The 12,617-nt window shown below is 41.5% G+C and overlaps 1 protein-coding gene across 9 annotated transcripts in view; it reads right to left on the bottom strand.

Moving 5' to 3' along the window:
* RHOT1 (ras homolog family member T1) overlaps window positions 1-12,204 on the bottom strand; it is a 92,071-nt gene extending 79,867 nt beyond the window's left edge. For 2 of the 9 annotated variants that reach the window (XR_006211031.1, XM_042965877.1), the window contains exon 1: window positions 11,981-12,182. Coding sequence is in view for 6 of the 9 variants with exons in the window: in XM_042965877.1 (XP_042821811.1) it covers window positions 11,981-12,056 (76 nt within the window). In the remaining 3 variants the exon portion in view is untranslated. Of the gene's footprint in view, window positions 1-11,773; window positions 11,798-11,980 lie in introns of those variants that run through there. The other 7 variants (XM_042965875.1, XM_042965872.1, XR_006211030.1 and 4 more) reach the window with 6 other exon arrangements.
* Between the last annotated feature and the right edge of the window lie 413 nt (window positions 12,205-12,617).

Here is a 12,617-nt window from a genome sequence, read left to right as displayed (position 1 = left end):
GGCTCAGGATCCTTCAACACCTTGCCCTATGTACCTCTTAATCTGGCTGTTCATTTGTGTAACCCTGAGGATAGCACTTTCCCAAGTTCTGTGAGTTGTTCTAGTGAATTATCAAGTCTAAGGGCATTGTAGAAAGCCCCAAATTTGTAGTCAGCCAGGAAGAAAAGTGGATAGTCTGGGGACCACACTTGTAGCTGGTGTCTAAAGTAAGGGTAATCTTGTTGGGGACCTTGCCCTTTAACTTGTAGGATCTGATGCTAACCCAGGTGGTTAATGTCAAAACTGAAATGAATTGTAGAACGCCCAGTGTCAGACAATCATCAGAAAGAAGAGGGCACGACAGTTTTGTATTTATAAAAAGTAGGGATGGCTCAAAAAACTGAGAAACACTGTAACAGAACTATCCAAGAGTACAAGTTCCACTCTGGCATATTTTCCCGGGCCTGGACCAAACTAGAAAATAAACAAACAGGGGCGCCTGGGTGGCTCAGTCGGTTGAACACCCGACTTCGGCTCAGGTCATGATCTCACGGTCCGTGAGTTCGAGGCCCGCGTCGAGCTCTGTGATGACAGCTCGGAGCCTGGAGCCTGTTTCGGATTCTGTGTCTCCCTCTCTCTCTGCCCCTCCCCTGTTCATGCTCTGTCTCTCTCTGTCTCAAAAATAAATAAACGTTAAAAAAAATTGTTTTTTTAAAAAGAAAATAAACAAAAAAACAAAACAAAACAAAACCCTGAAAGATCATGTAGAGAGTATTAACTTATGCTTCTCCATGACCCATCTTACTTGTGCAGACTCCTTCTATTAATTCATTTGAGAAGTATTCACCTGACTGCCTTCCAAGCACAAAACTTAATTTTAGATATTCTATGGGGATAATATGGAAAATGTATTAAACAAGATAAAATTGCTATGAAAGAAGTATGGATCAAGTATTATGTTCAATCACTCTTGAAAAACGGGAAGGTGGGCAGGGAAGGATGGGAAGAGAATACTTACTTTTCTCAGAAGTCTCTAAATATAGCAGAAAATTGAAAATCTCATAAAAGAAGCTTATAGTTTGGTCACAAGGAGGAAAAATTGAATAATCAGTTAAGACATGTATGTTTCTTAAGACAGTGTTGTGCCTGTGTAACAGGCAACCTTCTAACACATCACTAGTGGTCTCCTGAAGGACTTCCTAGACCTTGGGGAAAACATTACTTTTCCTACCAGCTACTGAGTATCTCTAGAAAGACTAAGGAACAAATATTTCATTATCACCCACAGGAAATTCCACAAGGGCAGAGAATGTGTCTTTCTTGTTCACTGTTGAATCTTAGCTCCTAGCAAATGCTCTTAGTAAATGGAGCTTATGGCTTAGCGGTTAAGAGCACAGATTTACGATTTAGGAAGAGTGGCTGGTTACTTTTGAGAGAAAGAGAAGGAAATGCAAGGGGTTTCAACTGATTGGTAATGTTTTATTTATTAAGCTAAGTGATGGGTATTTGTTATATTATTCTTTATACCTTTGATATAAATTTTTCACCAAAACAAAAGGAAAACAATACAGGCTTCAGAATCAGACAAGACTGGACTGAAACCTTAGTTCCAGTACTGACTAGCTGTGTTTCCTCAGGCAAGTAATCAAGCCTCAGTTTGTCCCTCTATATAGTGCTGAACAGCTTCAGCAGAATTGGTAAGAGAATTAAGACGACAGATATATAACACTTAGGACGATACCTGACAAACATAAAACACACAAATGATAGTTGTTGCGATGATGATGAGCACAGTTTAAATTAAAGGAGTTAAGGGAGTATGAGAGTGGGCCAGAAATTTCGGATTTGGGAATCAGCTAATTAGCAGTATAACCTTGTGTTGTCACTGACTCTCTCTGGGCCTCAATTTTCTCAACAGTTAGAAAGAACGAAAGAAAGAAAGAAAACAGAAAGAAAGAAAAAAGGACCAGATGCTATCAATGTGTACACTCTGTGAGTAATCTAAACTATCGTGTAGCACACCTAGAAGACTGGCCTGCAACAGATGAAAAAGCGCATATGACATGTACCTTACAGTACCCTAGCAATGGCAGACAGATCCCCAAGTTGTATCTGTTATCTATTTTAGTTGTGTATGGAAAGTGATCGGTGAGGAACATTCATGTATCTGTAAGAACAAAGTGGGACTCAAGTGGGACCAAGCCAATATGGGGTCCAGAAATCTGTAGAACTTGCTGACTTATAATGAGCATTTTGTAACTTTTCTCCTTAAATAACTGCTTCTGTTATGGCCTTGTTTAGGGTCCCAGAAACGCCAAACCATTTGCTAGCTCAGGGTAGTATTCATCTCAACATCCACAGTGGTCCATTCTAACTCCACATGACGATGCACAATGGAGGCAAAATAGCTTAACGTGAACCACGCCAATGCCCTTTATTCCAGCATCAGAAAACCTAGAACTTGGCCCTCCTGCCTATTTTTTACTCTTGGCAACTGAGGCTGCAGAGCAAGAGTGCATTTGGGAAAGAGCCCTAATCAAGTTCCTTGCAAAGGGCGGTGATGTCTGAGCTAAGAGAACATACAGCAGAGTTCTGTCACCTGATAGCAGAATGCCTCTGCTGTGAAGTCCAATTGCGTCCACCAGGCCCTGTATGTTATTTATTTTAGTAAGTGGTAAAACTCCCAGGTACTTAAAACAACAGACCTTTTAGAAGATCCAATGCTTGTACAATTCCTGTGACCTTTGAACTTCTGGGTCTTTTTCCCTAGTGTCTCCAAAATCCCACAACTACTGCCAGCACAGATGTTCCCAGAAACTGTTCCATTTCTGCAGGGCTCTCCGGGACATCTTACGTATCTCTACATTCTTATCCATGATCAACTATTTATTAAGAATGGGAAAAATGAGGGGCACCTGGGTGGCTCAGCTGGTTAAGCGTCCAACTCTTGATCTCGGCTCAGGTCGTGATCTCACAATTCAAGAGATCAAGCCCCACATCGGCGGGCCTGCTTGGAATTCTCTCCCCCACCACCCCACCCCCAAAAGAAATAAACCTAAAAAAAAAAAAAGGAATGGGAAAAATGAATCAGATGTTCAATAACTCAGATGCTCATTGTTACCCAAAAGAAAAACAAGTCTCCCTCCTGCTTGGTCCTTGAGAAATTTGCCTGCCTTAATACCCTTAAGACCTTGATTCCCCTCAGATTCCCTTTTCAGAATTACCTTTTTAAAAATCTGCTTGTATCCCTCCACTCCAAAGCCCTGACAAGTCTCAGAAGAAATCTACCTAACTTTTAATCCATAGATCAAAATGTTAAACAAGAACGATCAAAATTAAGTCAAACACCAACATTAAGTGACTTATTAGTTTCCAAGAAAGCTAAAGACTATTGCTCCTTAATCACAACCACTTAGGCTCTCTTAGCAAAGTTCAGGCCTTCAACAGGTGTTCCGTGTTACTTTTGAAGTCCCCTCCCTCACCATGACCCTTACGTGTCATCCATTCTTCCTCATCTTTCTGCTTAAAACTCAGGAGAACACCCCTTTTCCGAGCCATCGTCCCTTTCTTCTTTTCCCAGCAATATTTCCAGAAAAGAAAGCCCAACATTCTGAGGCAATTCAGATTTCTTCACAGCTCAGCTCAACAAGGCAGTTCTGGCTGCCTGTGCAGCAGCAGACTCCTGCCAAAACACAAACCTGCCACCAGGTCTACTCCGACATGGCAGGCCTCAGAGACAGAAAAGGAACCCCCACCCCCAGCAGGAGAAGGGCACTGTAAACACTGCAACAATTAAAGAGCTTTATGATGCTTGATGATACAGACAGTGGTACCAAAAAGTAAGAAGCATTCCATTTAAGTTATTTATATGGGTACTATCATTTAGAGTATGGCATTTTCATTTATTTATTCATTCGTATTGTGCCTCACCCATTAAAGAATCTGATGCAGGTTAGTACTCACTACAATAAAACAACTGAATCTAGTTTCTGAAGTAATTGTATAATAGGCCTTTTAAAAATCAAACACGAATTTCCTTTACATAAAAATCCAAGAGTGATTTCCTCTTTAAAAAAAAAAAAAAGTTTAAAATTAGAGCGAGACACATTATAGTGAATTTAGGAGAAAATGAGCACATTTTCATTAGTATCATTTTGGGTTTCCTTTTGGAAGAGCAGTAAGATGATAGCTACTTTAATAAAAGATCAGATGTGATTAAGTTAAGAAATGCTTCAGTGAATCTAAACTACAGCTTTTTGCTTCCCTTAAGACTTAACAACCAAACCCTGAGTAAGACTATCAAAGAAATAGGGAATCGGCAGGTTTAAAATTACAACAGGCCACTAACTTTAGGCTAATCTTAACTGCAAAAATAAATGAGGACCTTAAAAACAAGGAAGACATTTTAGAATACTAAATTTTAAAAATTATTTAAAAAAAATTTTTTTAACGTTTATTTATTTTTGAGACAGAGAGAAGACAGAGCATGAACGGGGGAGGGTCAGAGAGAGGGAGACACAGAATCTGAAACAGGCTCCAGGCTCTGAGCTGTCAGCACAGAGCCCGACGCGGGGCTTGAACTCACTGACTGCGAGATCATGACCTGAGCCGAAGTTGGCCGCTTAACTGACTGAGCCACCCAGGCGCCCCTTAAAAATTATTTAAATAAGCCTACAATCAAAAAGGCTCTTTGACAATGGCAGGAGTATAAACACTGCATATTTTTAACTGCTCCAAAAAATAATTTCCATAAAGGAAGAAAACTCTCTAATTACTCTACCAATTAAATTTTATATGCAAGATAAATATCATCTATGATATTGTTACATAATTTATAATACCTAAGTATAAATAAATACATGTAAAAATATATGTATTTGATATAAGTATATTATATGGAGGACAAAAAATTATTCTTTGTTAACTAGCCATTTAATGGTCTCTATTTCCTCTGTTTTGCCTGAGAAACACTGAAGCGATCTGTAAGAACAAAAGGCACGGTCACAATTATCCCCAAAGAGAGAAGGCCTTCTGATTCAGTTCAACACAACATGCTACAGTTCTGTCTGACACTCCACGCTTCTAAGTAGGTCATCCATGGGAAACATAATTCATCACTATAGAACAAATTATCTAGATTTATCCAGGCTAAAAATTTCTTTGTCTTTTCATCACATCTTTTGAACATCTACTTCTAAATGACAGCAAATTCCTAATATTCATGAAGCAGAAATAACATTTTCTAGTTCCAAATACCATCCTACCAGCCATATTGGCTATTTTTCTTGATAACAAACACCCCGTGCTTTAAGTGGCAAAGGGCCCTACTCCTCATTTTTATTGGCTTCTTAAGAAGCCTTGTTGACTCTTCCTAAATTAGGAAATTAGAATACACAGGGAGCAGGAGGGTGACTATGCAGTTAGAATTTTAACTGGGAAACTTTGGCATTTGTGGCAATAGCTGAGTATTGTTCCAAAGGAAAATTTCATTGATCAAATCAGACTATCTGTGCTGCAGAAGAACAATGTTACGGTCTATCCCTCTCCTTTGAACTACATCAACACTAGGGCCCAAATGGTGCCAGAGGAACAAAAAGATGAGTTTTAATACAGATGTGAGAATGATACAGAATAGACTCTATCTGAACAGAAAAGACTATGTAGACTATGCTTGAACATGCTCGGTCACAGACTATCATCCAGGTACTAAACACAGTATAACTGAAAATGGAGTTTAATCTTCAAATATCATTTAACAAAGACCAGAATGGAAAGCAATACGGCTTTAAAAGGATTGTAGAAAGTTTTTTCTACCATAAATGCTAGCTTATTACTGAAGTTTCTTTGACTCTTATCTTATGCCTGAAGAATTGTTTCCCAGTCCCACTAAGATGACCTCTGGTGTTTCTTTCTTTCTTTTTTTTTTTTTTTAAATCTTTATTTTTGAGAGAGAGACTATGTGTGAGCAGGGGAGGAACAGAGAGAGAGAGACACACACACAGAATGCAAAGCAAGCTCTAGGCTCCGAGCTGTCAGCACAGAGCCCAATGCAGGAGTTAGAACTCATGAACTGTGAGATCATGACCTGAGCCAACTCGGACACTCTACCAACTGAGCCACCCAGGTGCCCCGACCTCTGGTGTTTCTATTTCTTTTGGCAAGGAATAGAACTGGGGCAGCCAAGACATGGAATAGGCGTGACCCCATCATTAGAAGTCACTGGTATACTTTATGGCCAGAACACAGGAATCTCCCAGGTCAAACAAAGCTAAGAACCTGGAACAAGAGACTGGATGAACACTGCCCCTTCAAATGCTAACAGCAACCACATATCAGACCGGATTTGAGAAAGGAGAATGAGCAGGGGCACTTTGGTGGCTCGCTCAGTTAAGCGTCCCAACTCTTGATTTTGGCTCAGGTCACGATCTCAGGGTTGTGGGATCAAGCCCCACATTGGACTCCATGCTAAGCATGGAGCCAGCTTGGGATTCCCTCTCCCTTTCTCTCTGCCCCTCTCCCCAGCTTGTGCTGTCTCTTTTTAAAATTGAAAGAAAGAAAGAAAGAAAGAAAGAAAGAAAGAAAGAAAGAAAGAAAGAAAGAAAGAAAGAAAGAAAGAAAGAAAGAAAGAAAATAAAATTTTTATGACTAAGAGTGATTTGGAAAACAAGCAAAGTCTAAATAAATGGAACTAACCTAAACTCATTCATTCTTCCAAAAGCTATAGAAGACCTCTGAACAACGTGGGGGTTAGGGGCGCCAACCAACTCTCCACCCCCCTGGTAGTCCAAAATCCTCAGATAGCTTTTGACTCCCCCAAAACTCAACTACTGATAACTACTGTTGACTGGAAGCCTTACAAATGACATAAGCAGTCTATTAACATATATTTTGTATATTTTATGTATTATGTACTGTATTCTTACAATAAAGTAAGCTGGAGAAGACAATGTTATTAAGAAAATCATAAGGGGGGGTGTGCCTGGGTGGTTAAGCGTCCAACTTTGGCTCAGGTCATGAGCTCATGGTTCGAGAGTCTGAAAACTGCAACAGGCTTTCTGCCATCAGCACCAGCTTCAGATCCTCTGCCCCTCCCCTGCTTGTGCGCAGGCGTGCTCTCTCTCTCTCAAAAATAAACAAACGTTAAAAAAAAAAAAAGAAAATCATAAGGAAAATACATTTACAGTAGTGTAAAAAAAAATCCCTGTATAAAGGGACCCACACAGTTTGAACTGCATGTTGTTCAAGGGTCAACTGTATTTGACTTTTTTTTTTTTTTTTTGAGAGTGAGAGCACTCATGCGGTAGGGGAGTAGAGGAAGAGGGAGACAGAATCTTAAGCAGGGTTCCACGCCCAACATGAGCCCGATGCAGGGCTCAACCTCACAACTATGAGATCATGACCTGAGTCAAAAACCAAGAGTCAGACGCTTATCAACTAAGCCACCTAAGGTCAACTGTATTTGAGTGCCCACTTTGTGACAGGCCTATTCCAGGCACAGGGTATACGGCAATAAAACGAGGCAAATCCACCACCCTCATGAAGCTTACTTTCCAGCCCAACAGACAAGTGAACAAATATGCACACAAGAACTGCCTGAGTCAGGGACTTCTTGTAGAGAAAGCAGTAGACAGCACTACAAGAGTGAAGCAAGGGCCAGACTGTGATGGTATCTGCAGGCCTGCATAAAGAAGTCTGGACTTTTCTTGTAAGTCAAAGGAGAAATCATCAAAGAATTTTAAAAACAGGTAACAGGATCTGAGATATTTTTTTAAAGATGATTACCTGCTACATAGAGAATGGACAAAATTAGAAGGAGGGAGACTGGGTAAGGAGATATTACAAAAGCCTAGGCCAGAGCCAGTCGAAGCTTGTAGTGGCTTCAACTAGTTTCGATGATAAGCTAATCAGTTAGACATTGGGTAAGAGTGACAGATTCATTTAAACTTTTTTTTTTAGTGTTTGTTTATTTTTGAGAGAGAGAGAGAGAGAGAGAGAGCGAGCAAGCGAGCAGGGGAGGGGCAGAGGGAGAGGGAGACACAGAATCCGAAGCAGGCTCCAGGCTCAGAGCTGTCAGCAAAGAGCCTGATGGCGGGGCTCAAAACCATGAGCTGTTGGGAATGCAAGCTGGCGCAGCCACTCTGGAAAACAGCATGGAGGTTCCTCAAAAAACTAAAAATAGAACTACCCTACCACCCAGCAATTAATTGCACTACTAGGCATTTATCCAACGGATACAGGTGTGCTGTTTCAAAGGGACACATGCACCCCCATGTTTATAGCAGCACTATCAACAATAGCCAAAGTATGGAAAGAGCCCAAATGTCCATCGATGGATGGATGAAGAAAAAGTGGTATATACATACAATGGAGTTATTACTTGACAATCAAAAAGAATGAAATCTTGCCATTTGCAACTACGTGGATGGAACTGGAGGGTATTATGCTAAGTGAAATTAGAGAAAGACAAAAATCCTATCGCTTCACTCATATGAGGACTTTAAGAGACAAAACAGATGAACATAAAGGAAGGGACACAAAAATAATATAAAAACAGGGAGGGGGACAAAACAGAAGAGACTCATAAACATGGAGAACAAACTGAGGGTTACAGGAGGGGTTGTGGGAGGGGAGATGGGCTAAATGGGTCAGGGGCACTAAGGAGTCTACTCCTGAAATCACTGTTGCACTATATGCTAATTTGGATGTAAATCTTAAAAAATAAAAAATAAAATTAAAAGAAAACAAAAAAAAACACGAGCTGTGAGATCATGACCTGAGGTGAAGCCGCATGCCCAACCAAGTCACCCAGGTGCCTCTGACCAGATTCATTCAAAAAGAGGGTAACAGTTCCACTTTCTTAATGAGTTTGATCAGAAGACAAACGTATCTCAACTTAAAAACAAGACTTCGCTAAAACTAAATCTTGTGTAATTTTAATGTACCTACATGATTTAGATAAAAGGGTATTAAGGCTCATGCTAATTTTATTGCAACAAGGACATTTGTTAAGCATACTAACACAAACATCGTTAAACACAAATTCTGGCCAAAGAATCTGACCATGAAAAATCATAACCTGAGAACTGTTTTGCATGCTTGCATTTTTAATGATTTTAAAAATTTTGTTTTGTTTCAAGAATGGCAACTGACTTTTAACATGGCCTGAATGGTATTCACTGTGTTCAATAATTAAGATAAGGTGCAAATGATATTTAAAACACTTTGGCTTTCTCTGCAAATAATTACCTTAAAATTCATAGACAATCTAACTTCTTTGATCTAAGCACTAAACAGACAGTAAGCATCAGTTAGCATTTAAGCCTGGATGGATCAGAATCCAGATTCTGGATGGGCCAAAAAAAGATCTGTTTCACCTTCGGAGGACATTATAGGTTTAGCCAAGAGAATGTTGAAACCATTCACAACTATTTGGGAGCTTCAGTGAATGAAGCAGCTGCTGTGTGGTTCTGGGACAGATGCTAACAGCAATAAGATGTACTGAAGTGAAAGCAAAGGAACAGGCTCTACAATAATACCAGAAATGATGTGGGGATTTTGTTTGTTTGTTTGCTTTTCCCATTTCTCTTAATTAACCATCTTAAAATGACAACTAAGTTACTACCACTTCTACCTAAAAAAGTGGTTTCCCAGATAAATTCATGTGTTAGACCAGTATTAAAATAGCCTTCGTCACAGTTATGTTTACCTAGCATTTAAAGTGGGGCAGGTAGGCTAAAGCTAACAAATATTTATATTAAATCTCAAAAAATAATGCTTCTGGGGCACCTGGGCAGCTCAGTCGGTTGAACATCAACTTTTGATCTCAACTCAGGTCATGATCTCACAGTTCATGGTTTTGACCTCTGTGTGCTGCTCAGCTTGGAGCCTGCTTGGGATTCTCTCTCTGCCCCTCCCCAATCATGTGCACACAGTTGCACAAGTACACACATGTGCGCACTCTCTCCCTCTCAAAATGAATTTAAAAAAAAGAAAACTAATCTTTCCAACTTTTTCCTCCCAAAATACCAACCTTTAATAAAACTCACTAAAATTACATATTTCACATAAATATAATCCTAATATTTTTAAATGTGAAAAAAATTATATATATGGTAGCTGGCCTAAAGCTTTTGGTACAAACCTTTTCAAGAAAAATGTCTTCCTCAAAAACTAAGACTTTCTCTTAAGTCAGGTAACTCCCTATAATCAAAACACTCTTGCATGGACACTTTTCTCAACTCTCCTGTTTGCTTTCATATCTGCAGAACATGGCTTTTAATTTTCTCAACAAATTTTTAGTTCTTTTGTGTATTTCTAAATAAGTAATACTGTTAACGTTTTAACTTAAATGTCCTAAGGCTGTCAATATATCTTACGTATATATAGCATTTCCATTTAGATGTTTCACAGACGAATTATATGCTTCCTAAAACTAAAACCAAAACATAGGATTTCTGCTTTTAGAACATTAGCATTACAATCACCATACTATAAAACGATTTTATGACAGTTAAGGATCAGCTTTTTAAGTGGCTCATCTACTCACTTTCCCTACCATATTCCAAATGCATCAGCTATGAATCACATGTTAAGTAACACCTTCCTGAACTTTGTCAAGGAAACTGATGCAAAATACAGATTAAGATACAATAATAAATAAAGACTAAAATTCACAACTGCAAACCCAAAAGACAACAGTGTCAGGCCAAGCTTACTTCCAAATTCTGATTCTAAAGACTTCTCCACAGAGCAGGTGAACAGAGACTTCAATGAATATCAAAGAACACTACAGAGAAGGGTAAAAATGTGTTAGCTTTCTTCCTTGGGAGTGCATCACAGTGACCTGGAGGGGCTACTCTAGGCTGAAATGGAGTTTGGAAAAGAATGCTTCAAATCAGCAATGGCAGAGCATTAACTAATGTACAAACAAACAATTCAGTTCTCCCAGCCCACTTTCTTATTTTAGTCCTACCAAATGAGTCATGTAACCAGCCAAGTGATATCAAGAAGTCCCTGTTGTCCTGTCCCCAAGTCAGTAAACAGAGGCATTTCTCCTTTATTATATCTTAAAGGGGTGAAATCTAAGAATTTCTAGGGGGTCTTATGTGTATGTGCATGTGTCTGTTTTCCTGTGTGCCTGTTATTTATAAAATAATTACCAAGCTACGGAATAAATAATACTTAAAAAGAGGAGAGTAAATTAGGCTTTAGGGTAAGAATAATTCTCTCAACTAAAGAACCCTCCCCAGATAATTATTCATTCATTAAGCACTTGTGTAACTTGTATAACTTGAACTTGACAGTAAATTTTTGAGGAAACAGAGAGCATAACAGAAGTTATTCCAATGTAAAGTGCAAGTATCTCTAAAAACGCTCCCTACCTTGAAGTCAATGCCAGAGGGTGGGAAGACTGCGAACGTGAAAGAAAGAAGGAAAGAAAGAGACAAAGAGAGAAAGAAAAAGAAAAAGAAAAAGAAAAAGAAAAAGAAAAAGAAAAAGAAAAAGAAAAAAGAAAAAAGAAAAAAAAAAGGCAGAAACCTGACCTTGTCCGCAAGTCGAACAGTCCTGCGTCCCCCTCCCCCTAGCTTCCCCGGGAGCCAGTTCACACCATCCCAATTGGTCAGTCGGCCTGTTTCAGCACCTGCCCGGCAGTGACAAGGGACTCTCCACGAAGAGAAAAGGGTCTGAAAGGCAAGCGGCCTCGGAAACGCGTTGAGGCCCAGGAGGAAAGGATTCGAAGCGGAAAAGGAGGAGAGGACCTTCGGAGAGATGAGGCTGGCGGTCAGAGACTCACAGAGACAAGGCTCGAGAGGACGACTGGGGGTCAGGGTCGGGATGTGTTAAGAGGGCCCACGGTGAGGTGAGAGCTTGAGGGCCGCCAGCGGGCTGCCGAAAGGGAAGAGCTAAGGGGCTGGGAGGCCCGAGAGCGCGGAGAGGGGCGAGCAGGCCCGGGGCGGCAGGGGCTGCGGTGGCCGCGGCCGGCCCCGGTGCGCGGACTCACGTTCTCCCACCAGCAGGATCCGCACGTCTTTCTTCATGTCGGCGGCTCGCAGGGGCCGGGCTCGGCCCGCATGCATGGAGCGGACTCCTCTCGCCGGGAGCGCTCAGCCCACGGCGCCCCTCTCCCCGCACTACCGGCGCCGCTGCCAGCCTCCCCCGCCGCCCCGCCCGAGCCTCGGCCGGGGCCCGCCGCGCCGCCTCCTCTGCTGCTTCCCTGCTCGGGAGCCGGGACAGCGCCAGCTCCGCCTCCTCCGGCTCCGCGGGCGGCGGCGGCAGCGGCGGCGGGGCCGACGGGGCGCCGCGAGGGACAAGCGCTTTCGGAACGCGAACGCTCTCAGGGCCCGAGCGGCGCCCCTGGCGCCCGGCAGGCCGTGGCGCAGGGCCAGGGAGTCTAGCCCACCTTCCCCAGGGCGCTGCGACAGCAGATACGCCTGGGGCTCAGAATTTGAGGAGTAGATCCGCTAGTCTGACCCCCATTTATTTTGCAGAATTGGGGCAGGAGAAGTTATTTGTCCAAGGTCAAATTAGAGCCTGGCAGGGACTCAAAACGGGATTATTCTCACCAGACTATAATCTCTAGGAGGGCAGCGACCTGTCTACCTGGTTTTCAGTAGCATCCACACCTTATCAGAAAGTGC

The sequence above is a fragment of the Panthera tigris genome, chromosome E1 (assembly GCF_018350195.1).
Source record: "Panthera tigris isolate Pti1 chromosome E1, P.tigris_Pti1_mat1.1, whole genome shotgun sequence".
Classification (NCBI taxonomy): domain Eukaryota; kingdom Metazoa; phylum Chordata; class Mammalia; order Carnivora; family Felidae; genus Panthera; species Panthera tigris.
The sequence above is the reverse complement of the archived record's forward strand: the minus strand, read 5'-3'. Positions and strand labels throughout refer to the sequence as shown.